The sequence below is a fragment of the Chlorocebus sabaeus genome, chromosome 25 (genome assembly GCF_047675955.1).
Source record: "Chlorocebus sabaeus isolate Y175 chromosome 25, mChlSab1.0.hap1, whole genome shotgun sequence".
NCBI classification, from domain to species: domain Eukaryota; kingdom Metazoa; phylum Chordata; class Mammalia; order Primates; family Cercopithecidae; genus Chlorocebus; species Chlorocebus sabaeus.
The window spans coordinates 48,766,442-48,793,060 of NC_132928.1; the positions used below are offsets into that span (position 1 = coordinate 48,766,442).

Below are 26,619 nucleotides of genomic sequence, written 5' to 3' on the forward strand. Positions count from 1 at the left end.
GAGCCACCACGCCTGGCCTATTTATTTTATTTACTTTTTATTTATTTTTTATTTTTTTGAGACAGAATCTCACTCTGTCGCCCAGGCTGGAGTGCAGTGGTGTGATCTCAGCTCACTACAACCTCCGCCTCCCAGGTTCAAGTGATTCTCCTGCCTCAGCCTCCTGAGTAGCTGGGACTACAGGCACATGCCACCATGCCCAGCTAATTTTTGTATATTTTTAAAGTAGAGATGGGGTTTCACCATATTGACCAGGCTGGTCTGAAACTCCTGACCTCGTGGTCCGCCCGCCTTGGCCTCCCAAAGTGCTGGGATTACAGGTGTGAGCCACCGCACCCAGCCTATTTATTTATTTATTTATTTATTTATTTATTTATTTGAGACAGAGTCTCACTCTGTTGCCCAGGCTAGAGTGCAGTGGCATGATCTTGGCTCACTGCAACCTCTGCCTCCTGGGTTCAAGTGTTTCTCCTGCCTCAGCCTACTGAGTAGCTGGGATTACAGGTACGTACCACCATGCCCAGCTAATTTTTGTATTTTTAGTAAAAACGGGGTTTACCATGTTGGTCAGGCTGGTCTCGAACTCCTGACCTCGTGATCTGCCCACCTCGGCCTCTCAAAGTGCTGGGATTACAGGCATGAGCCACTGTGGCCAGCCAAATTTTTTTTTTTTTTTAAAGCACAGTGCTTTTCCTATTATGTCAAACCACCTCTGTTAACCATTTTCTCATTCTTTTTCCACTTTTTCTTCTTACTAAATAGTTACAAGGATTGTAATAAGGGTTAAAAGTAAACCAAAATGAAACAGAACTGCTTGGCCCTCTCTGCTGCTGCCACACCGAACTTCTCTCAGCTTGTCCAAGAAGCTTAGGGCCTGACAAAGTGGTTTCAAGGTAGCATTATGGGTGGTGGTATGGGATCCAAGCTGGTGTGGGCCTTTAGGAGAGACTTCCAGAGAAGGTGACGTCTTAGGGAGGTCTCAGGGACAGGTAGGAGGTGACTAGGCAGAGGGGCTGGGAGGGGATACAGGAGGGAGGGCAGGGGGAGCAGGGCAGAGACCACATGTGCAAGCAGGAGGCGCGAGAAGGCGGGGCGTGCATGGGAACCAGATGGCCTGGGAAGGCTGGAGCACAGTGTCAGGTGTCATGGGGAGAGGCAGTGCCTGGGAGGTGGAGCCCAGGCTGAGAAAGCTAAGCACCCTATGCCACACACGAAAGCTGGCAAATAGAAGGCATGCAGCCGCAATGGCTTTCTTCCCCTACTCTGCCTGCTGGTGTCTGCAGATGCCCATGTCCAAGCCTTTTGTCCCGTTATCTCCTGCTATTCTAACCCATCTAAATCCTTCCCAGTCCTCAAAACCCATCTCCAAAAACATTTCCAGGATCATCCCTAAAATTTCATGGCTGAGTCGAGATGACAGATGGAGGCTCACATACCAGAGATCCAGATATTTAAAAGGAATCAATCAATCAAACAAACTGTGAAATATGTTCTATCCCCCCACCTTGAGAGACTGCCCTTTGTATGGCTTTGCAGGCCAAGTTCAAATTAAAAAATCTCACGCTGTGTGAAATTCTGGGCCTGAATGGGGTGGCACAGAGAAAGCTGGTTTCTCCCGCCAGTTCCCAGCCCTCAGCCTGTGACTCACCTCTTCTTTTTCCTATTTCTTGCTCCTTCCAGCACTGCCAAGGGCCTCCCACAATTAAACACCTCTACTTTTTTATTCAGGCTCAGGCCACAAACTGCCTCTTGTCTGAACTTGTCCTGGGCTTAAGTGATCCTCCCACCTCTTGACCACCCCTCGGGCCTAGCAGGGCCCTCAAGGGCAGCCAGTCCACCCTTAGGAGGATGGGCCAAGTGAGAGTTTGTTGTGTAAACCTCATCAGCTCTGAGTTAGCTGAGTGGGGGACTCTAGGTTCCTGGGTGCCTGGAGTCTGGTCTAGAGTGGAGGGGCCCAGACACAGGGTGACCACCTCCCCTCAGCCTCACGCATTCCTTGCTCTGTGGGGAGGGATGTGGGTAGTAGAGGGCCAGAGTGGGGCTCTCTGAATGTGGGGCCATATCCGCAGGCTTCTCTTGCCTGTGTCTAACAGCTGTACTACACAACACTTCCCCAAAGTCTTTCCAGATTGCTCAACCTGCTGCCATCACCTTTAGGACCTCCCCTATATTCGGATCTTCTAACACGGCCCTTGCCACTATAGAGAACCTTGCAAGGGTGAATACCACTTAATGATATTCATTCCTTCCTCCTCATTTATAAGCATATAGTTAAGAAAAAAGATCAGGCCGGGCGCGGTGGCTCATGCCTGTAATCGCAGCATTTTGGGAGGCTGAGGCGGGCGGATCACGAGGTCAGGAGATCGAGACCATCCTGGCTAACACGGTGAAACCCCGTCTCTACTAAAAATACAAAAAAATTAGCCAGGCGTTGTGGCGGGCGCCTGTAGTCCCAACTACTCAGGAGGCTGAGGCACGAGAATGGCGTGAACCCGGGAGGCAGAGCTTGCAGTGAGCCGAGATCGTGCCACTGCACTCCAGCCAGGGCAACAGAGAGAGACTCTGTCTCAAAAAAAAGAAAAAAAGAAAAAAGATCAGACGACAACAACAACAACAAAATCAGCTCACAAAATAGTTAAATAGTTGGGTTAGCTTCTGTGCAAGCAAGTTGGTTTATATTTCTCTTCTCTCTAAAACTGCTTATGAAATAACTCTTAACGTGCAGGTTATCTTTTAGAATTGACCACCCCAAGGCCAGGGTACCCTTACCTTGCCTACGAGGAGAAACAGGAGGCCCTGAGAGGTGTCTCCCAGAGCAACTGATTGTACTAGTTATTGTATGTGTGTGCCTGTGTGTGTGTGTGTGTGTGTGAGACAGGGTTTTGCTCTGTTGGCCAAGTTGGAGTGCAGCGGCATGATCACAGCTCACTGGAGCCTTGAATTCCTGGGCTGAAGTGGTCCTCTCACCTCAGCCTCCTGAGTAGCTGGGACTACAAGCACATGTCACCACTTCTTTTTAATAGAGATAGGGTCTATGTTGCCCAGGCTGGTCTTAAATTCCTGGCCTTAAGTGATCCTCCCACTTTGGCCTCCCAAAGTGCTAGGATTAGAGACATGAGCCACCACGCCCAGCAACTGATTGTACCTGTTCTGTAAAATCATTGTTAGCACTTCTTTCTCCCTGTTGCTGGAGCTGGGGTGTAGCAGTTTGGTAGGGTTCAGAGTAGGTATCCCCGCCCCGTGGGCTCCTCCTTTGCAGGTGTTATCCTGCATGTCAGCTACAATACTGAACGGGATGGAGGCTGGCCTCCCACAGGCTGGGGCAGCATAAGGTCCCAATGTCCCTCTGTATTGCTTTGACCTTTACTTCCCTCTTCCCTTCCTGTGGTGGGTAGGGGCTTGGGTTGGGAGGGAAGACAGCGGAAGCCTCTGGGGTGGTCATGAGAGCCTCTTCATAAAAGTGTTGGTTCTTATGCAAACAAGGACCAGAGATTGCATCAGAGCATGAGTTCTGTCGTAAAACCAATAGCTACCAGATTCTGCCTTCTGTTTCCCTCTGCTTACTACCTTCTATCTGCTTCTCAATCTTAAAGCACTTAAGAACAGGGACTTAGCTTTTTTCCTTTGTATTTCCTGCAAAGCTTAGCACAGGGAGCTTGGCACATGGTAGTAGCTTGGTAAATATTTGGTGAATTAAATTGTTGGTGAAACACTTTATTTCTGTGGTTTGGAATAATGAAATATGCTGAAATGAATATGAATCTATTTAACCTGGATCTTTTTTGAGACATAGTCTTGCTCTGTCGCCCAGGCTGGAGTGCAGTGGCATGATCTCGGCTCACTGCAACCTCTGCCTCCCTGGTTCAAGCAATTTTCCCTGCCCCAGCCTCCCAAGTAGCTGGGATTACAGGCACCCACCATCATGCCTGGTTATTTTTTGTATTTTTTTTAGTATAGATGGGGTTTCGCCATGTTGGTCAGGCTGGTCTTGAACCTCAGGTGATCTACCTGCCTTGGTCTCCCAAAGTGCTGGGATTACATGCGTGAGCCACTGCACCTGGCCAAAAAAAAAAAAAAAAAAAAAAATATACACACACACACACACACACACACACACACACACACACACATGTTTTTTCGTTTTTTTGGTTTTTTTTGACACGGAGTCTCTCTCTGTTGCACAGGCTGGAGTGCAGTGGCACGATCTCGGCTCACTGCAACTTCCACCTCCCAGGTTCACGCCAGTCTCCTGCCTCAGCTTCCCGAATAGCTGGGACTACAGGCGCCTGCCACCACACCCAGCTAATTTTTTTGTATTTTTGGTAGAGATGGGGTTTCACTGTGTTAACCAGGATGGTCTCGATCTCCTGACCTCGTGATCCACCCGCCTAGGCCTCCCAAAGTGCTGGGATTACAGGCGTGAGCCACCGTGCCCAGCCCCTAAAAAATATTTTTGATTTGGCTGGGTGCGGTGGCTCAAACCGTAATCCCAGCAATTTCAGAGGCTGAGGCAGGCGGATCACCTGAGGTCGGGAGTTCAAGACCAGCCTGACCAACATGCAGAAACCCCGTCTCTACTAAAAATACAAAATTAGCCAGGTGTGGTGGCGCATGCCTGTAATCCCAGCTACTCAGGAGGTGAGGCAGGAGAATCGCTTGAACCTGGGAGGCAGAAGTTGTGGTGAGCCGAGATCATGCCACTGCACTCCAGCCTGGGCAACAAGAGCAAATTTTTTTTTTCCCATCTCAAAAAAAAAAATTATTTTTGATTCAAGGGAAGGCTGGTGAATGGAGAGTTGAACTGTAATCTGGGATCTGCAAAAGGTACTATATATATATATACTATGTATATATATGCAAATCTGAAATTGATTTTGAAATAGCTCTATTTTTTCACATCTGGAAAGTTTTGTGGCTACTCTGGAGGAATGCAACTGTCTAAAGGAGGAGGCCCCAAAAGGAGGAACAAGTTGTGAATATTAGTTCTCACACTTCCTTAATATTCATTTGTATATCCAATGCTTTTTCTGTGATAGCCACTCTTCTAGGCCCTAAGCTTGTACCAGACCAAACAGATAAAAATGTCTGCCCTCATGGAGTCTATACCCTAGTGGGGGGAAGGGGAGAAGACAGACTACAAAATAAAATATACAATTTTTTTAAAGTACAGTGGAGAAAAATAAAACTGCAAAGAGGAATGGGCAACACTATTTAAAAAAGGAAGGCCTGTTAAGGAAGGTCTCCCACAAAGCTGAATTCTGAGCAAGTGCCTGCAAGGAGTTGGGGAGACAGGCAGGTATCTGGGGACAGCAGTCTGGGCAAGAAGGGCCATGCCAAGGCCCCAGGAAAGAACATGCCTGGCACATTCCAGGAGCAGCACAAAGGCTTATGGCTGGAGTTGAGGGAGTGAGGGGAAAAGAAAGAGGGAGGAATCACTTCCATAGTTATTCATGGGAAAAAAAACCCCACAGAGAGCAGACTCCAGGCAGAGAATGTGGAAAGGAGAAAAAAGCAGGAAGAAAAAAAAGATGCTGTGTTGCTGAGCTAAGCTGGGTTGGTGTAGAACACCCCCTGGAATCTGGGTTTTCTATTTTTATGATCTCTGGGGTCTACATTCCTGGTAGATGCCAAAAAGCAAAAAAACCTCCAGTATTAACAACTTGGGGCATTAGTGCCCAGTAGCAGGATTTATTGCAGGTAAGTATCACCAGCATCATCTCCAAACATAGTATTTACAATTCATGTAACTTTGCCTTCTGACAAAAATGTAATTTTCACAAGAATTTACATTATCTGAAGTTAAAAGAGGTAGATAGAGAGAAATACGATCTGTTGAAAATACTGTCCAAGTAAGTATTGTGTCTTTTTTTTTTTTTTTTTGAGACAGAGTCTCACTCTGTCACCCGGGCTGGAGTGCAGTGGCGCGATCTCTGCTCACTGCAACCTCTGCCTCCCAGGTTCATGCGATTCTGCCTCAGCCTCCCAAGTAGCTGGGATTACAGGTGTCTGCTACTACACCCAGCTAATTTTTTGTATTTTTAGTAGAGATGTGGTTTCACCATGTTGGCCAGGCTGGTCTTGAACTCCTCCCTCATGATTCCCCCTGCCTTGACCTCCCAAAGTGCTGGGATTACAGGTATGAGGCACAGTGCCTGGCTGTGTCTTTCCTTTTTTTACTTTTCAACTTCAATCTAATTCTGATTCTTGGTTTTGAAACAGTTGTTCTCCACCAGCTAGCCTTGACTTCAAAGTCCAGGCCCCAAAAGGCTGGACTCGCTCTGTCAGTCACACCCATCCACCACTGGTTCAGGCCAGCGTGGCTCTGCTCCAGGACATCACAGCCGTCTCCTCTTCATTTGCCATGGGCCCAGTTACCCATCTGGTGCCTCCACAGGAACAAGTCATGCTTGCTCCTGGCTGGGCTTTTAAAATGTTACCTCTGCTGTGGTGGGAAGTTGATTGACACATGTTCAGTCAATAACTCACAACAGAAAAGATGAGGAAAAGTCCAGGTACCCTCTCTCTCATAGTACATTAAACCTTGTGATAATTTATATCCTACCAGGATTTGTGGCAGAGATAATCAGATTTCGAATCATTTGGAAAGGCCAATATTTGACCTACAAAAATGGTAATTTCATATCATTTGATCTAATCTTCCATTTCTCTTTTCTTGCCCTAATAATTTTGAAATTAAGTCTCTCTCTCCCTTTCGATGAACAGATCGTCAGCACCAACTCACTTATTAAGCTGAAATATACAATTTAGAATTTGGTCTTCTGTCTAAGCCAGTCAAGCTACTTCTCAAAGGGCATCTCCTGCCCCGTCTCATCAGCTTCTGACAGATAGTGCTGGAGAACCAGAACAACACAACCAAACAGCTCTTAGGCCAGGTGCAATGGCTACTTGATAGTTCTAAATCATGTTTCCTTTAACCTGTCTGTTAACCAGTTGGGCCATTCTTACAAAAGAATGTGAAAATCACTGGATTGTAAAATAATTGATAAAGTGTTTTCACACATTCATCCATGAGGGCAATTTTTTTTTCTTTCTTTCTTTTCTTTTCTTTTTTTTTTTTTTTTTGAGACAGAGTCTCGCTGTGACACCCAGGCTAGAGTGCAATGGCATGATCTTGGCTCACTGCAACCTCCGCCTCCCGGGTTCAAGCGATTCTCCTGCCTCAGCCTCCTGAGTAGTTGGGATTATAGGCGCCCACTACCACACTCAGCTAATTTTTGTATTTTTAGTAGAGACGGGGTTTCACCGTGTTGGTCAGGCTGGTCTCGAACTCCTGACCTCATGTGGTCCACCCACCTCAGCCTCCCAAAGTGTTGGGATTACAGGCGTGAGCCACTGCACCCAGCCTCATGTGGGTAATTCTTATCTATTTAGTGTCTATTATGTATAAGGAATTCAAGTCAATGTTAAGAAGAGAAGAACAAATCAGATACCAGCCCTTTCCTCTAGGAACTTACAGTATTACTGGGGAGCTAAAGCACATAACAAATAAATGCAATGCCACCACACACAGCAACAAGCAGCAAGTGCCAGAAAAGAATACCAATGGAGTGCTCCAGCCAGTCGGAGAAGAGAGACCGTGGTCCCATGAGAAGGGATCCACTGGGAAATGTTCCAAGGAGAAGGTGGCAGATCAGATGGGCTTTCAATGAGGCATAAAGGGCAGCAGCATCTTAACCATCGTCATCACAACTGCATTTGTTTCTTGAGCACGTACCTCGTGTTAGGTACCATTCTAAGTCCTTAATAAACACGGGTTTCACTTATTCTTCTAACAAACCTTTGAGGTAGGTCTTATAATTCCAACCCACAGATAGAAAATAGGTGCAGAGAGGCCGGGTATGGTGGCTCACACCTGTAATCTCAGCACTTTGGGAGGCCAAGGCGGGCAGATCACCTGAGGTCAGGAGTTCAAGACCAGCCTGGCCAACATGGAGAAATCCTGTCTCTACTAAAATTACAAAAAATTAGCTGGGTGTGGTGGCGCATGCCTGTAATCCCAGCTACTCGGGAGGCTGAGGCAGGAGAATCGCTTGAACCCCAGAGGCGGAGGTTGCAGTGAGCCAAGATCGCGCTGTTGTACTCCAGCCTGGGCAAAAAGAGCAAAACTCCATCTCAAAACAAAGAAAAAGAAAAGAAAACAGGTGTAGAGATATTAATTGCCCAAGATCATCCTTAGAATCCATAAGTGAAGGAACCAGGAATCACACTGTGATCTCTCCATGGGAAGTCCCTCTACCTTAAGACTACCCAACTCTCCCTAGTGTAGGGGGCGCCTCCTAGGCCAGGCTGTCTCAGGCTTCCAGCCCCTGGATTATCACTGCTCTCTTCTGCCCCCTTGTGTCAAGGATGACTCACTGCCTCTGATTGCCCAGTCCCTGGAGCCACAGGCTCCAGACCTTCCTACACACAGGTGGCCGTGAGTCCTGATTGGATAACCAGGTCAACAGAGTCTGATTATTTGCTGGCTCTCTCAAGCAGTCCAATGCCTTACTAAGGTCAAAATGATGATGATTCCTGGGAACTACTCTTTGGAATTTCGAGCATCGTGGGAATGAGGGGAGAAGTAGGTGGCGATGTTTTTAGTTAAGGGGACCTTTGGACACATCTCAGACCATGTTTATGGATGGTTCTATGTGCAGCAAGAACCATTAGTCCCCTCTCCTAATGACTTGTCTAACTACAGGAATTTACTGAGAGCATAAAAGTGGTGACTGTGACAAGTTTGGCTTGTGAGCTACTTTTCTAAGGCTACCCTTTTGAAGGTTGCCAGTGTCTCACTTCATATAGGTTTATTCTTTACTGAATGTCCAGTAAGCACAGTCCTAGTTGCTGGAAGCACAGTCCTAGCTGCTGGAACACATGAAAGTCCCAGCCCTCTGAGCTAATTTCTAGGCAGGAGATCACCAATAAATGTATATATAATACAAGGTCAGGTGGAGATAAAGGTTATGAAGAAAAGTAAAGCAGAGAAAAGAGAGAGTGGAGAGGAGGCCTGATCTTTTAGATAGAGGGACCAGAGCAGGTGGCATTTGAGCAGAGATATGAACGGAGTAAGGAAGTGAGCCCTGTAGGACCATGTGGAGTTTTGGAAAACGAATGAATGAGCTCTGCTGTCTTTTTTCCCTCAGTACTCTCTGTACACAATGATGACTATATGTCTCATGTCTCCCTGAAAATCCCAATTCTATAAATTTTAGTCTTCTAAAATGATCCTTTGAAGTTATAACAAAACGTGACTTAATATGTATACTCTTCAAAGATTTTCCCCAATAAATATAAATTCAGACATCAGAAAAAACATCCTTTGTCATCTGTTTCAATTTGAGTTCCCTAAAATAAGTGTTCAAAGAGTCATGTGTTCGATCTTTAACTTAGGTTCCTTCCCTCCAGTTCTTAGCAATACTGTGGGGTAGGAGGATTCCGGTCAAGTGATGATAGACAGCTATTTCAACTAGTCAAAAGAAAAATTTACAAATTAGTTGAATTTCTCAAATTTAGATAGATTCAATGCCAATTAAGAAGAGGGCCTTAAGGGAGTGAAACATTGTCTTGGAGAAATTTCTATGGCCTGTACCTTGGCAACAGCTCCATGGAAACAGACTGAAGTCTATCTAATAAAGTCTGTAGAAAACGCCCATATTTTCTCATGTTAACTCTTTGAACTCAAGGTCACTTCTAAGCAGATAATATGCAAGTCTGTTTTTTAACACTAGCCCAGTTGGCAGCCTAGGGAGCTTATCCATCATCAGACCTCGCCTGTGAAGGACTCCACCATTCATGAAGTAGATTGATATAGCAGATTGATACAGCCATAAAATTATGAGTAATATCAAGAGACTGACCTTGGTTATGTCAAGATGAAACACACAAACCACATATGGCTATGAATGAGAAATCTCATGCCAGCCCCCAGTCTGATTACACCCACCTATATCACCAATTCACAGTTTCACGCAGGCTGAAATGAAGAACAAGATGAGTTGTAAAAGCATGAAACACCTTTTTAATACAAATCCTGCAACTACAGTAAGCCACAGTTTTGAATTTGCAGTCATTATTACTGCCCAAGCTTTCTACGGCTCCGAGTCAAATAACTGTGATTTCTTAGGGACATTACCTCTGAACATAAATTCACCCAGCAAACATTTACTAAGTGCCTGTTGGGCACTAGGTAGTACCAGAGAAATAAGAAGAAAATGAAGATATCTCTTTCTGTCTTTAAGGAGAGCCTCAAAGGGAAGATTTTTGTAAATGGAAAATTATAGAACTGTGAACAGGAGCTACGGGAGCACAAAGGAAGGAGGAGTCAACTGCAGGCTATGGAGTCGATGAAAGCAACACACTGAAAGTGATATTGGAGTTATGTTGACATTTCCTGGAGTATGCCTACAACACTTCAGTATCTCCTCCTGTGTTTCCCCATCTATTACTGGTATATAGCTCCCATTCAGGGCTAGCACTAGGCATAAATACCAAGTAGACCAGGTCTTTTTTCATAATCTCATCCTTTCCCAGCCAGTGTCCCTCAAAGCCCAGGAATGTTCAGTTAGGGTCCTAGCAGGAAACAGCCTTCAGGCCAGATGGGTCATGTGAGGAGACCTTAATGGGACTCCTTGCAGAGATATGGTGAAGGTTAAAGGAACAAGCAAGGATGATGGGCACTCACAGGCTAACAACTATGGGAAGCCATTATCACCCCTAGGGCTTAAGACAGAAGAACAGCAAATACTGTTACTGAAGCCCAATGGAGCTAGAACCATGAAGAACGGGTTATTTAGGAAAGACAGCATTACAGAAGAACACAGCTACTGCCAAAGACATTATTGAAAGTGGGGAAGGAGCAAGAAAGTTGTATCCCAGCCTCTCTTTCCTCCCTGCTCTCTGACCTCTCTCCCTTCAGTGTCTCCCATTGTGTGAACCCAAGCACACATCAGTTTGCAAGAGAATCTAGGTGATGCAGTCTAGCAGTCAGCCTCAAGGACACAGAACAGAACAGAGAAGGACGCACTCTAAGAAGTCAAAAGAGAACAGCCAGCACCAAGTGACCTTCTCTTGCCTTTACAACTTACTTGTTTTATTTCCTGTCCCCCTAATTACCAAAGTGACAAGTCTTCATACCGAGAGGTGCAGTGACATTGTGGAACATCCCTGGACAGAGGGCCGGAAGATCTGCAGTCTCCTTCAGGTTGCTCCTTATGTTGAGTGTGGTCACTCTCTAGGCCTAGAGAAAAATCTAGACCTCATCTTTCATGGGGATATTTTCTTCACCTACTACAAATAGTGAGATTGTCATAGGAGACAATATGTTTAAGGAATATTATTCCATATTATTGGAGAGCTCTTTGAGAATCACATGCAGGTAATATATAAGCTTTTTTACTTCCAAAAATATCACCCTTTACCTCCCTCCTCCTTTCCTCTTTCATCTTCTGCCTCTTACCCTCACCCCAATCTTTCCCGTAAATGATGAGACTTTCTGGATTAAATTTTCATGGAAGCAGAGACTATGTCTGTCTTCTTTGCTGCCGTATCCCCAAAGTGCCTGGCACATAGTAGGCCATCAATCAATATTTGAACAATTAACACATGGATTTTTTTTTTTGAGAGGGAGTCTTACTCCATCACCCAGGCTGGAGTGCAGTGGCATGATCTCAGCTCACTGCAACCTCCGCCTCCTAGGTTCAAGTGATTCTCCTGTCTCAGTCTCCTGAGTAGCTGGGATCACAGGCGTGCACCACCATGCCCAACTAATTTTTTGTATTTTTAGTAGAGATGGGGTTTCACCATGATGGCCAAGCTGGTTTCAAACTCCTGACCTCAAGTGATCCACCTGCCTTGGCCTCCCAATGTGCTAAAATTACAGGCGTAAGCCACCACTCCCAGCCATATGATTTTTAAATTTTTTAATTTGTGTAAGTTTACTATGTAAACGTGCAATTTTATTATAGCATAGACTGTGTAGTGGTCAAGTTGGGGCTTTAAGGTATCCATCACCCAAGTAACACTGTACCCATTAAATAATTTCTCATCATCCACCCCCCTCGCCCTTCCAAATCTCCATTGTCAATCATTCCACTTTCTATGTGCATGGGTGATTTGAAAGAACTCCTTCCTCTCATGTCCATCAGTCACACTTACGGTGGTGGCCAAGTCTACTGGTGGTACACTGCCCACCAATGCCAGTCCTCAGCCCAGAGAGCAGGTGCCTAGGGCAGAGAAGCCTGATGGTTCTAGCCCATGGGCCTTTTCGCCTATTTGAGGCAACAGAAGGCATTTGCTTCCCCAGTGACTTGAGCTCCCCAATGAAAAACTCTCCCTTCTACTTGATTAATATTTCTCACTGCCAGCAAACAAAGCCAGAGCCATGGTTTTATCTTTCTTGGATCTTTTGTTACAGGTAGGGCTTGTGTTGAGGAGGGAAAACATAAATAAACCTGAACAATGGATCTGCTCCACTGTTAACGCCCCTGAAACTCTTGACTACATCCTCATGAGACTCTGGAAGTTAGAAAAGAGGAGAAACAAAAGTAAAAGAAAAAATATGAGCAGAAAAGAAAGGAGGCCATGCTCAGAGGGAAAGTGAGGAAGTTCCAGAGTCTTTCTAGAACCCCCTCCCTCAGAAGGTGGTGATATCAAAATCCTACAAATATGAACTGGGAAACTGTTCAGGTAGTCCATTGCTCCTGGAGTCCTGAGTGTAATATATACACTTTTCTGCCCCCGGCTTCTATATTTTTCGCCACAAGTTTTAGGAAGAAAAGCTGTTCCTTCTAGGCTGCCTCAACTTGGAGTTAGGAGAGAAGAGAACGTGGCATACTCACGGGAATCGCTGTGCTTCACCATTACTACAACGATGAGAGGTAACAGGAACACCATCAGTTCCCCTATAGTCCTTCTCTTTCTGGGTTCTTTAAACCTAAAACTGACAGGTCCCTTCTGAGAACCTCTTGGGTGATTTAGCAACTGAGTGACACACAGGGCCTTCTCCCAATAAGAACAGGGGAAAATATGCAATGTCATCAGTTGCTAGGTTAAAAAAAAGACAAAACGAAAGCATGAGTACCTTCTTTGGTAACTTTTAACCCTTTGCTGGTTTCAGACGCTGTTTGCTCCTTTTGGTGTATCTGTCTTCACCCTCTTCCCAACTTTTTAATATTTATGGAGCACAGTCATGTTCAAAGCACAGAGAAACAAAGATGAATCATATCTGGCCAATCAGGGAGCTCAAGCTGCTGCCTCTGCTTCCCTGGAGCTTAGGTTTTTGCTTAAGGGTCAATAAGAAAGAGTCACACAGTTCCCAGTGCTTGGAACTCCCTGCTCTGGCTCCCTATGATGCTGTAGTCTCTATGTCTGAGATAGCAGGTGTGACTTAGATTGTCCGGTAATCTTCAGCTTAGGTCTGTCCTCCCTGCTACTCTAGCACCCAGCACAATAAGCTCAAAACACTTACTGAATAAAGGAAGGCAAGAGAAAGGCCTAAGAGAAGATTCTGAGGGACAGCCACTCAGCTCGCTCAATCAGCAATCGCTAAGATCAACCTGTGGCTACACTGTCATCAGGAGCACATGACAAGCTAGAAAACAGAAGCTTAAGCTTGTCCAGGGAGCTGGGAAACAGGCCCAGACAGGAAAGGGGAAGTAGACATGAAGGGGAGAGGTGAATGGAGGCAGGGCCATGAGGCAGGCAGACTTGAGCTGGGTTCAGGGACCTGGGTTTGCCTCCCCACTATTTAACCATGGGCAGAATCACAAATTGCACCAAGGCTTGATTTCTTCAACTTTAAAAGCAAATTCTGTCATATATTTCACAGAGTTGTTGAAGGATCAGAAGAAGTGCTGTTTATGATGCATTTAGTAGGTAGTAGAACCTTACCTACTGGTTTCCTTGTATGGTAGGTTGGGAAATGTCTGCCTCAAAGATGTCCACGTCCTAATCCCTAGAACCTGTGGATATGTTACCTTAAATGGCAAAAACAAAACAAAACCAAACCCTTGGCAGATATGATTAAATTAAGGATCTTGAGACAAAGAGGCTATCCTGGATAATCTGGTGGGCCCAGTGTAATCAGAGGGGCCTTGTTAGAGGGAGGCAAAAGGGTCAGAGTTGAGGAGATGTGACAATGGAAGCAAAGGTCAGAGTGATGCCATTGCTGAAAGAAGGACATGAGCCAAGGAATACAGATGGCCTCTAGAACTAGAAAAGAGAAGGAAGAGATTCTCCTTAGAGCCTCCAGAAGGAACACGACACTTTGATTTCAGCTGCTAAGACACATTTTTGGACTTCTGTCCTCCAGAACTTTGAAAGAATAAATTTGCGTTGCTCGAGGCCACTAAGTTAGTGGTAATTTATTATGGTGGCAACAGGAAACTAATAGGTCTACCTTTACCCAGAATAAAATAAGAAGCCAAATAATGAAATTAACATTTGGCCATTTCTCAGCAGCCCCTGGCACCTTCTCTTCTCAGATCTTTGTACTTCTCTCTTCCTTTCCTTTCTGTTTCCTTTTGTTATTCATTGAACAAATATGGTCACCTGGGTCCCTCTTTTGGAAAACTCCCCCAATATTCCCAAATGTCTCTCAGTACTGGAATTCCATGGCTGTGTATTTGTTCCTTTGAATTTTTGTTAATATCTTGTTCCAAAAATGCATTCCATACCATAACCCGCTGTACTGACATTAAAAAGTAGGTATGGCAATGATGTCTTTTTTTTTTTTTTGACATGGAGTCTCTCACTCTGTCGCCCAGGCTGAAATGCAGTGGTGCCACCTCGGCTCACTGCAACCTCCACCTCCCGGATTCAAGCAATTCTCCTGACTCAGCCTCCCAAGTAGCTGGGGTTACAGACATGTGCCACCACACCCGGCTAACTTTTGTCTTTTTAGTAGAGATAGGGTTTTGCCATGTTGGCCAGGCTGGTCTCAAGCTCCTGACCTCATGTGATCCATCCACCTTGGCCTCCCAAAGTGCTGGGATTACAGGTGTGAGCCACCACACCTGACCAATGACTTTCATTTTAAGTCATTTTACTCTAATTGCAAATTAGTAAATTTAATCCAGAATACTAGGCAAATACACACAAAAAACCCTAGAGTAATAAGATAAAAATCACCCATCAGAACATCAGAAAAAATTGCTGTTGGCCGGGCATGGTGGCTCACACCTGTAATCCCAACATTTTGGGAGACTGAGGTGGGCAGATTGCTTGAGCCCAGGAGTTCGAGACCAGCCTGGGCAACATGGTGAAACCCCCATCTCTACTAAAAATACAAAAAATTAGCCAGGTGTGGTGCACGCGCCTGTAGTCTCAGCTACTCAGGAGGCTGAGGTGGCAGGGTCGCTTGAGCCTGGGAGGTCAAGGCTGCAGTCAGCTGAGATCATGCCACTGCACTACAACCATGGCAACAGAGTGAAGGGAAGGAAGGAAGGAGGGAAGGAGGGAGGGAGGGAGGGAGGGAAGGAAGGAAGGAGAGATGGGAAGGGAAGGGAAGGGAAGAGAAGGGAGGAAAAAAATTTGCTGTTAACATATTTTAGTGTATTTCTTTTCAGTGGTTTTGCTGACTACCTATTTCTGCATATAAGCATATCTTTAATTGTTCATTTTATCAAAAAAGGGTTTTACATCCTAATAGTACTTTGTAAATTCTTTTCAAATTGATGTTTTCCAACATTAATATGCAGTTTTTAATATCATAGCTTTAATAGTCCTTAAAATTTTTAATAGATCCAATTGCGACCAAGATCTTCAAGGACAGGTAAGACTGCCCCACTAAGCTGGGGGGCACCGAGGTAGGGAGAATCCCTTGCATCCTCTTTGTGGAAAAACAAGCCTCACCACTGAGCAATAGTCTAAACTTAAACCTCAGGCCGCACTTTTCAGAGTGGGTTGTGCTTATCCTGTTCATCACAAATCCCTTTATGTGTTTGGCTTTTTAATACCTGATTTATTATATGTATTTTAAGACCCTTCTGAGGAATCTGACTCATTCGTAGTCAGTGCAATTCATCCTCGAAAACCAAATGATGAATTATCAAGTTAGTGAAAGGGTCTTGTTTGTTAAATAATGTTGTTTTCAACATAATATATTTTATTATATTTAATCAGTAGTTTCCCCTTGGCTATTTCTTTTTTAATTCAGAAGAAGAGTGCGTGTGTGTGTGTGTGTGTGTGTGTGTGTGTGTGTGTGTGTGTGTGTTGAGTCTGATCTGAGCCATTTTCTGTGGGTAGGTAAAATCCATTTGCCAACTTTTGGCCAAGGCTAGTCCTTGTACGAATGGGAGTAGAATACCGTAGCAAAGAACACGGGTTCAGGAGTCCGACTTATTTTCAAATGCGGTTCTGACATTTCCTACCTATGTGACCTTTAACCAAATTATTAACCTCTCTAAGTCTGGGATTTCTCATGTAGAAAATGGGAGTAATAACTGATTCTGCCTTACTGGATTATTGTGAGGATTCAATTAAATCAGCAGTGGTGGAACCAAGAAGTGACTTGTCACTTTTTGGGGCTTTAGAGCACTATTACTACACATGCATAATCGCCATCAGCTCTCTTAAGCAATTCCAAATACACCTATAGTTTAAGAAAAGACAGTGGGTCTCCCATGCCACCTCAAGTCCCCTAGCCCTGCTCTCCAACCAAATTACATTCTCAAACCTGCCCCATATGGGGATTCTGGATCCTCTGAAGATAGTGCATGTGTGTCACTGTATATGTCTGTTTTCACACTGCTGATAAAGATATACCCAAGACTGGGCAATTTACAAAAGAAAGAGGTTTATTGGACTTATAGTTTCTCATGGCTGGGGAGGCCTCACAATCATGGCTGAAGGCAAGGAAGAGCAAGTCACATCTTACGTGGATGGCAGCAGGCAGAGAGAAGCTTGTGTAGGGAAACTCCCCTTACTGTCAGATTTCATGAGACTTATTCACTATCACGAGAACAGCACAGGAAAGACCTGTCTCCACTATTCAATTACTTCCCACCAGGTCCCTCCCACCACAACACAAGAGAATTCAAGATGAGATTCGGTTGGGGACACAGCCCAACCATATCAAGTCACTTAGCACAATGCCTGGTACATAGTACGTAAACATTAGCAATCACTAGTACTATTATGGCAATGAACCAGTTTGCCAACACAGAGTTGATTTTTCTTTCCTTATACATAGTTAAATTCATAAAGGATGCTAAAGAACATACCTCCCCTTACTACAGTGGTTCAAATACACTGTCTTGTCAAGAAATGCACTGAATTCCAATAATGTATTTCAGCTTTTTAGTACTCATCAATTTCCATTCAGTCATACCTTCCTAACTTGCCTTATTCTAAAAAGGATTTAAAACTTTTTTTTTTTTTTTTGAGACAGGGTCTCACTGTCACCTAGGCTGGAGTGCGGTGGCGTGAACATGGCTCACTACAACCTCTGCCTCCTGGCTCAAGTGATCCTCTCACCTCACCCTCACGGGTAGCTGGGGCCATAGGCATGAGCCACTACACTTAGCTAATTTTTGAATTTTTTTGTAGAGATGGGGTTTTGCCATGTTGCTCAGGATGAAAACTGCTAACTTTTGATGTACTTTTTCATATGTTGTCACTTGGCTTTTAACTTCTCTTTTATTAATTTTTCTCTTCTTTTTAAAAAACTTTTTGTATTTCTGATTATCCAAGTAAATATTTCATTGTAGTAGTTGACAAACTTTAAATACATTTCTTTTTTCTACGTGTAAAAATTTTCTATGTACCAAAACATTTCAATGTATAAGAACAGAGCTGAAATTGTATCATATGTATAATTTTGTGTCTTGCTATTTTTACTCAAGTCATTCCTATGTCATTACACACTTTTAAACAGTATTTCTAATGACCACCAAATGGATGTTCCACAAATTCTCCATCATTTCTTAGTGCTGAATATGTAAACTGACTGGAATTCCTCCTTGTTTATTTTAAATCAGTATGTAGAGGGTGACAATGGTGGAGGTGTTGGTAACAAACAAGAAGAGGAAATAAATCATGACCAGTGTGTTTTCGATATGTGTATGGATATTTTCTGTGGTTGGGGGTAGGAAACACAGACAGTCATAGCCAGATCAATGGAACTTAACATAAGTGAATGTTTCCTGGAATGTTCTGGAACATGTACGTGCATATCACAGTTTCTAAAAGATTGGATAATGATGAAGAGTATGATACCTTACATCTATGTTAACACTTTTCTCCCTTTCTTTACCTTGTTTCAAGAAGGATTTAGGGTGAACTCAACAAAAACAAAACAACCCAATCAAAAATGGGCAAAGGACTTGAATAGACATTTCTCCCCACCCCCCAAAACAGATATACAAATGGCCAATAAGCACATGAATAGGTGCTTAACATCACTAATTATTAAAGAAATGTGAATCAAAACCATAGTGAGATACCACCTTACACCCATTAGTACAACTACGATAAGGGAAAAGAAAACCTAGAAAATAACAAGTGTTGATGAAGATGTGAGGAAATTGGAATGCCTGTGTCTTTTAGTAGGAATGTAAAATGGTGCAGTCACTATGGAAAACAATGACTGTTCTTCAAAAAAATTTAAAATAGAATTACCATATTATCCAGTAGTTCCACTTCTGCGTATATATCCAAAATAATGGAAAGCAGGGTCTCAAAGAGATATTTGTACACCTGTGTTCATATCAGCATTATTCATTATAGCCAAAAGGTAAAAGAAAGCCAAGTGTCCACTGATGGATGAATGGACAAGCACAATGTAGTATATATACAATGGAATATTAGTCAGGCTTACAAAGGAAGGAAATTCTGCAATATGCAGAATGAATGAATGAACCTGAAGATATCATGCTAACTGAAAGAAGCAAATAATAAAAAGTCAGATCCTGTATGATTCCACTTATATGAGGTACCCAGAGTAGTCAAATTCATACAGACACACAGTAGAACGGTGGTTGCCGGAGATTGTTGGGGGAGAATGGGGAGTTGTTTAATGGGTATAGAGTTTCAGCTCTGCAAGATGAAAAGAGTTCTGGACATTGGTTGCACAAGAAGGCAAATATATTTAACACTACTGAATTGTACACTTAAACATGGTTAAGATAGTAAATTTTATGTGTATTTTACCACAATTAAATTTTTTTTTTTTTGAGATGGACTCTCACTCTGTTGCCAGGTTGGAGGGCAGCAGTGCGATCTCGGCTCACTGCAACCTCTGCCTCCCAGGTTCAAGCAATTCTCCTGCCTCAGCCTCCCAAGTAGCTGCGACTACAGGCATGCACCACCAAGCCCAACTAATTTTTGTATTTTTAGTAGAGTTGGGGTTTCACCATGTTGGCCAGGATAGTCTTGATCTCTTGACCTTGTGATCTGCCTGTCTCGGCCTCCCAAAATGCTGGGATTTACAGGCGTGAGCCACGGTGTCTGGCCTCATAATTAAAATTTAAAAAAATAAAAAATTATTCCAACATATGATCCAGTTGTTCCTTACAACAACCTAGTGAGGGAACAGGTTGAGTGTCATTATTTCATTTTAGAGTAGGGGAGATCCCCTTGTAGGGGTGTCATGGCATTCCCGCAGCTTCTAGGGGCAGGGGGTGACTACCCACTGCAATCCCTCTCAGGTCTATCCTGGCATCCCCAGCGATATGGCTTGCTCCTTTCTGATCCTCAGCTCATTTGGCTGCCTGTGCCTTATTCTCTGTGTTGCCATCTCCTTATTTCTGCAGAAGATGCATTGCAGGACCCAGTGTGCTGCCTTCCTCATTCATTCTCCTAACTTTGGAGACTCACTCAGGAACCAGAGGTTCTCCTGGCTGCCTGCTCAGAACTCTACAGAAAGCTCAGTGTTGGCATGTCAACCTCCCCCAGAAAAATGAACAGAAGTTAAGTCCAATTAAGAGTTTCGGTTTGAGGAGTTCTGACAAATGACACTCTCATGTAACACACACTCCGTCAAGATACAGAGCATTTCTAGTACCCAAGAAAGTTTCCCTTCCCAGTCAAACTCTCTCCCCCAAGACAACCACTGTTTTGATTTTTTACTCCCTGAGAAATTTGAATTATTCTTTTGGGTTGGGGATGGGGTAGGGGTGGGGGTGTGGGAAGACATGGCTTTTTGCTGAGTATTCTTCCCAAGCTATTGTTTATGCTAGGACGTGGGTCCTATTAAATGAAAAAAAAAAAAAAAAAAGAAGAAGAAGAAGAGAGAAATAACTTCCTTTGTTTCTCCATGCATTTTAGCCATAGCTTCCCTTTCGTTGGGGGCAGTAGAGGCCAAGGTCTAATTCAATAGAGGGTAAAGGAGGGTGACACATTAAAGAAAGGAACACCACACACACAAACACAAACACACACACACATTTTATATCTCGACATTCCACTATCTCCATTGTTGGTGCTTTTTCTAAATCCCCTAACTATGGGAATTTCCCAAGTTTCTGTCCTCTATCTTCTATTACTACATATAAAACTCTGACCTGTCACATGTGGTCCAATTAAGAAATTCATGGAATAGATAATAAGAGGACATAACAGGCACTTAGGTGGTAATAACATTAACGTAGTATCCTGTCCCTCCAGCAGTTTACTGTTTGGTGGGGACAACCGACATGCTAACAGCTAATTTACATTCACCCTAAATCAAATCCTCCTCTTGTGCTCTCTTTCTTGATGGTTGGAACCAATACTACCCACTTACAACTCCAGAAGCCTTCCTCCCTCTTCTTTCATCAATGCCTCCATACGCTGAACCAGTCAGTCACCAAGTCCACTAACTTTGCCCCTAAAGTATGTCTCAAATGCATCACTCTTCTCCACCTTAGTTGTCACGAGCCCAGCTCAGGATACTCTCACCTGGACCATGACCACCTTGCCACTGAAGCATCTGTCTCAAATGCCAATCTGACCCTGTCATTCCCTCAGTCCCCATGGACAACTGTCCATAGGAAGCATCCACTATTCTGAACACCACAAACAAGGGCCCCGATAATCTGACCCTGTCCACCTCCAGGCTTAGCTGCTGCTGCCCCCATCCTTTTCCTTCCACTCCAGCAACATGGCCCCCGTTTGCTGGCTGCTTCTCGTCACTGCTTAGGAACCCCTCGCCCCAGCCCCGAAAACACACAAATATACTGGTATCTTGTCACTGTTTCTATGGCAACCTGTGCCCTTCTCTCACTGTGCATCTCTCCCACCAGTCTGTCTCTCCCACCAGTCTGACAGTTCCTTGAAGGCAAGAACCAAGCCTTGCTCATGCCTGTGTCCTCAGTGCTTAGCACACAGTAGGAGCACATGTATCAGGCACTGTTTTAAGCACTTTTCACACATCACCTCATGACACTGTATGAGGAAGTTGTTATTAGGGCCGGGTGCGGTGGCTCATGCCTGTAATCCCAGCACTTTGGGAGGCCCAGGCGGGTGGATCATGAGGTCAGGAGATTGAGACCATCCTGGCTAATACAGTGAAACCCCGTCTCTACTAAAAAATACAAAAAATTAGCCGGGCGTGGTGGCGGGCGCCTGTAGTCCCAGCTACTCAGGAGGCTGAGGCAGGAGAATGGCGTAAACTCGGGAGGCGGAGCTTGCAGTGAGCCAAGGTTGCACCACTGCACTCCAGCCTGGGGGACAGAGCGAGAATCAGGATTGCATTGGGAGTTATACCTGATGTAAATGACGAGTTGATGGGTGCAGCACACCAACATGGCACAAGTATACATATGTAGCAAACCTGCACGTTGTGCACATGTACCCTACAACTTGAAGTTTAATAATAATAAATAAATTAAAAAAAAAAAAAGAAAAAAAGAAAAGAGAAAAGAAAAAATAGACACTGTTATTACAGTGTCTATTTCACACTTGAGGATAGTGAGAGATTAAGCAGCTTGCCTGAGATGCAACAATCAGGAAGTAGCAGAACTGAGATTTAAACTCAAGCAATTGGGCTCCAAGGATGGCTCTTCAACACCATGCTCACCTGCCCCTCAATTTACGTGTGCTTGTTGAATGAATGAACGATAACCCATTTCCACCTCCCCAACTAAGTAAACAGTTCTCTCCCACTAAACATTAGCATCACTAGTACTGGATGCTGCTTCCTTTCCCTGCGTCTGCCTTCCATTGTTCCCTCCTCCAGGGATTTTGGCTTTCACCTCTCTTCTCTCCCCTCTCAAAACCCATTCAGCCCCTCATCATGTCTAGGTGTTTAGTCTTGTTTTCCTTTTGAAACATCTGTCAGGTTCACTCCTTCCTCTCTGTCCTCAATCGCTGTCATCCTGGTCTGGCCCTCATCCCTTCACACCACATGACCTTAGCAGCGTCCTTACTGGTTTTCCTGACTTCAGTAACTTAGTCCTTTGGGATCTTGAGGTTTACACACATTTTTATTTAACTATCACAACAACCCATGAACTAGCTATTATTATTTATGTTTTATAGATGAGGAGCTGAACGATAGAGCCAAGGTTTAAACGGGGTTTGTGTTGCTCCAAGGACTGTGCCATCTCCAGACTGGTGACCTTGGGCAAGTCACTTACCCTCCCAGAGTCTCAGATTTCTCATTTATAAAATGGGCATGATGGCAGTAATTATCGCATTGTAAGAGCAACCGAGATAACACTTAACACCCTGCCTGACACACACACACTAAGTGCTCAATGATTTTCAGCAATCAAAGTCCACAATCCTCATCCACAAACTCCACAGCATATCTAGCATATGAGTTGGCTAAGGTTCTGGGCAAAATGTTTTCTAGAACAGTCCTTGAACCACAGTGAGAGGAAGTTGTCATACCTGGCCCCTTCTTTATTCCTTGTAGGTGTGCTCTCCTGGGAGGCACCATATGCTGTATGAAAATTTACATGGTTACTTGCAGAATGTACAGCAACATAAAGTACACCCCATCTGGTGGAAAGTGCACAGAATCTGCAGTTCTGCTCTGTCCAGGCTGTGTGACTACAGGAAGTAGTCAGTGAAGCCTCTCTGAACTTATTTTCTCATCTACAAAATGGGAGAAATGGATGGCGTAGGGGCTCACGTCCGTAATCCCACCACTTTGGGAGGCAGAGGCAGGAGGATCTTGTGAGCTCAGGTGTTCGAGGCCAGCCTAGGCAATATACTGAGAACTCTATCTCTACAAAAAATTTAAAAATCAGCCGGGCGTGGTGGCTCTCACCTGTAGTCCCAGCTACTCGGGAGGCTGAGGCGAGAGGACCGCTTGAGCCCAGGAGGTCGAGGGTGCAGTGAGCTGTGATTGTGCCACTGCACTCCAGCCTGGGTGACAGAGAGAGTCCCTGCCCCCCAAAAAGGGGAAGGAGGGGAATAATACCTTCCCCCAAAGAATACTGAGATGATGCATACACAACTTTTTAGCACACTCTCCAACACAAAGTAAGACCCTACTTGAAGGAGCTGTGTAGCATCATAATCAAATACTATGCTTCATTTTAAGTCGAGGACCAGATAGATTTATAAATTACATACTGTCAAAATCAAGTATTAAAAGTAGAGGAAAGGTAAGAGGATTTTGCAAAACAGGTACAACTACAGCTTATCCTAAAAAGCCGACTGCCTACCTCTGAGGGAACAAGCCGCTCTTCACCTTCAAGCCTGAGGGCGGTAGAAGGCCGCCCACCTCCTCCGCCTCGAGGGCTCCGCCTCCAGGGCCGAGGGACGCAGGCCCAGGCCCCGCCCACTGGGGAGGGGCAGGCCCTGATCACGTGAGTGGGGTACGGAAGTCGTGCTTCAGGCGGCTTTCGTGATTGGCCGCAGCCGAGGGTCCTGGGGGTGGGGTCAGGCTCTCCGACGCGCCGGGAGGAGCCGGGACTGGAGGCTGCAGAGGGGGCCGGCTCTGGAGTGCGGGATTCGGCCAGTGGTGCTGAGCGAGTGCTGGACCCGCGGCGGTCCCGTACACCTGGCCTGCGCCCGTGCCCGCTGCTCGGCGTCCCCCAGTCTAAGGCGCGGGCGGCTGCAGGAACAGGCCGGGTGGGCGGAGGGAGGCCGGGAGGCACGGGCGCTCTGTGCGCGGTGGAGGTGGAGGCGGCCGGGGCCGGGACGCCATGTCCATGGAGGACCCCTTCTTTGTGGTGAAAGGGTGAGTGTCGGCCGAGGGCTCCACCGGAGGAAGAGGTGGCGGTGCTGCCTGCCCGCACCTCCTCGGTCTTCTCGCAGTAGGGGGAGGGGAGGCAAGTTGGAGCTGGGGAGGGGTCACAGTGGAGACGGCTTAGTCTTGAGGGCCATGACCAAGCGTCCAGAGACGTCTCCTGCATCCCTACCTGGACGGTGAAGCCACTGTCCCCAGCCAAGCCCCTGGTGGTGGTGGGGTCTTTTTGACCTGTGCGCTGCGGTACAACTTATTTGGGGGTCGAGGGGTTCAGCAGCTCTGCAGGTGAGAAGGAGACACGCAGGTCCCGGCTCACACTGGCCGTCTATTCGAGCATGGGACCTTGCTTCGAAGGAGCGAAAACAGCATCTGGGCAGGAAAAGGGAAATGGCCCTCCTGAGCTTTGTAGTTCGTGTTGACGGGGGTGAACTCCATTGTCCATTGAGTTTGGAGCGCTCGTCCGCAGGACTGGCGAGACCACAACAAGCCCAGAGGCGTCTGAGCACGTTTGCTGGGAGGGAGGCGGGGGCGGGGGCCGATCTGGGAGGCTGGGGAGCAGGGCACAGGAAGACAATTCAATGGGGGGAGTTTTTACTGAGTAATGTGAGGAGAGGAAAGCAGTCGTTCATACTCAGTGATGATTTGGAAGGAAAACAAAATGAAACAAGCCAAACCAAACTTTCCTCAGCTTTCTATTAGCAACCGGAATTTTCTCACAGTGCTAAAGGAAATGAGTGTTGCTTGTTAACTCCTTGATTTCATCCAGGCTGTTTGACAGGTTTCTCCTATTTCTTCTGCCTTTCAGAATAGAACTGCCTTCTGTTCCCTTATAAGCTGTCCTAACTCCATATTGCTCGATTGTTTCTTTGGAGATAGAAACTTCAACTGCACTTTGTAATATCCACTTTGTAGCCATTAAACAAATGCAAGAAGATTAATTCTGATGTAACTTTTATTTTCTTATTAGAAACATGTCAGTTTTCTGTTTTAAATGTCAAACATGAAAAATCTGAAAACTGCAAAGTTCCCAAATCAGTACTGATCACCACAGAATGTCCCTTGCTTTTAACGAGTTGCTGCTAGCTTCCTATTTTTGTAGTGGTACAAGCTGGCTGTTGTATACTCAAGTATTGTAGAAAATTTAAATGGCATTTTAGGTGAAAGATTTTATCGATGATGCAGTAAAATACACTTATAATATTTCTTAACATTTCCCTGGAAAGCTCTTTTTCTTCACCTTACTCTAATTTAGATGGGAAAATGCTGAGTTGTAGATTTACTGGTAATATGTGACTCCCTACCTGGAAAATGTGATGTTTATTAGAAGAATTGATTAGGGGTTAATTTTAAAAATGTGTTTTTTCCTTGATTGAAAGTTCTTAATGCTTAGGTTGGCAAAGGTTATCTCTGGCAGTGGAGATCAGAGATGACCAGAAATTTTTTGTTTGACTTTTTATGAAATTTGTCAAAAGCCTGAATTCTTCTGCCGTCGTGGCATTTTTTTTTTTTTTCTTGACGGTATCCAATACAGTCGTCTAATGCTTGTTCACTGATTAAATATCACTACTTTATTGGAACATTGGTTCGGAGTTTTGATTGACTTTTACATCATTTTAGCTCCTGTCTTTAAGGTTCTTGAAGGAAAAGAGATTCTCAGTGCCTTCTACTGTGGAAAGGTAAAGTCACCCATGAAGGTGTATCCAGATTTTTTGGGAGTCATGCACCTGTGTTTATTAAAAGTATCAAGAATGCATTACACAGCATGGAAAAATTAAAGATGCCTAAATTATGGCCTAGGAGCTTCTAGTCTAATCTGAGAAACAAATTACCCCAAAATTAAGTAGAAATGACAGGTGGCGAATGAGTGTTGAAGTGAATGCTGCAGATGATGAGTGCCCCAGGAGTTCAGAGAAAGGCATCTCCTTGGAAATTGTTAGGATTAGGAAAGCTTTTGGAGGCAGTAAGTATATCTTGAATTACGTTTTGGAGATGGGCAGAATTTAGATAATCAAGCCTGTCTCTCTTACCTGGATGCTTATCAAAGAGTCTTTTAATTGTTCTTCCTGCTTCTGGTCTCATTTCCTCTTTCAGCTGTCCTGGGATCTATTGGATCAGTGCTGTCCAATAGAAGTATAATGCCAGCCACGTACGTCATTTTACATTTTCTAGTAGCCACAGTAAAATAAAAAGGAAGAGGTGAAATTAATTCTAATGTAATCTCTAATACATTCAAAATATTCGACGTGTGATTAATATAAAGATTGATGAGATATTTTACTTTTGCACTAAGTCTTCTAAATCTAATACATATTTTACACTTACTGCACATTTAAATTTGGACATTAAATTTTCATCAGAAATAATTTATCTGTATTTAAAGTTCATTAAATACTCTTTTTTTTCCTTTCTTTTTTTTTTTTTTTTTTGAGACGAGTCTCGTTCTGTTGCTCAGACTGGAGTGCAGTGGTGCAATCTCGGCTCACTGCAACCTCTGC

The 26,619-nt window shown here is 44.6% G+C and overlaps 2 protein-coding genes across 5 annotated transcripts in view; one reads left to right on the forward strand and one right to left on the reverse strand.

Moving 5' to 3' along the window:
- Positions 1–23,694, reverse strand: part of LOC103230489 (major histocompatibility complex class I-related gene protein) — a 33,897-nt gene extending 10,203 nt beyond the window's left edge. Inside the window, exon 1 of one of the 4 annotated variants that reach the window (XM_007989301.3) lies at positions 12,843–13,210. In XM_007989301.3, the coding sequence (XP_007987492.2) occupies positions 12,843–13,041 (199 nt within the window). In that variant the 5' untranslated portion in view covers positions 13,042–13,210. Of the gene's footprint in view, positions 1–12,842; positions 13,211–23,597 lie in introns of those variants that run through there. The other 3 variants (XM_007989300.3, XM_037985862.2, XM_007989299.3) reach the window with 3 other exon arrangements.
- Positions 23,695–23,820: 126 nt separating this feature from the next.
- Positions 23,821–26,619, forward strand: part of STX6 (syntaxin 6) — a 49,938-nt gene continuing 47,139 nt past the window's right edge. The window contains exon 1 of the mRNA XM_007989303.3: positions 23,821–24,115. Coding sequence (XP_007987494.1) covers positions 24,081–24,115 — 35 coding nt within the window. The 5' untranslated portion in view covers positions 23,821–24,080. The remainder of the gene's footprint in view (positions 24,116–26,619) is intronic.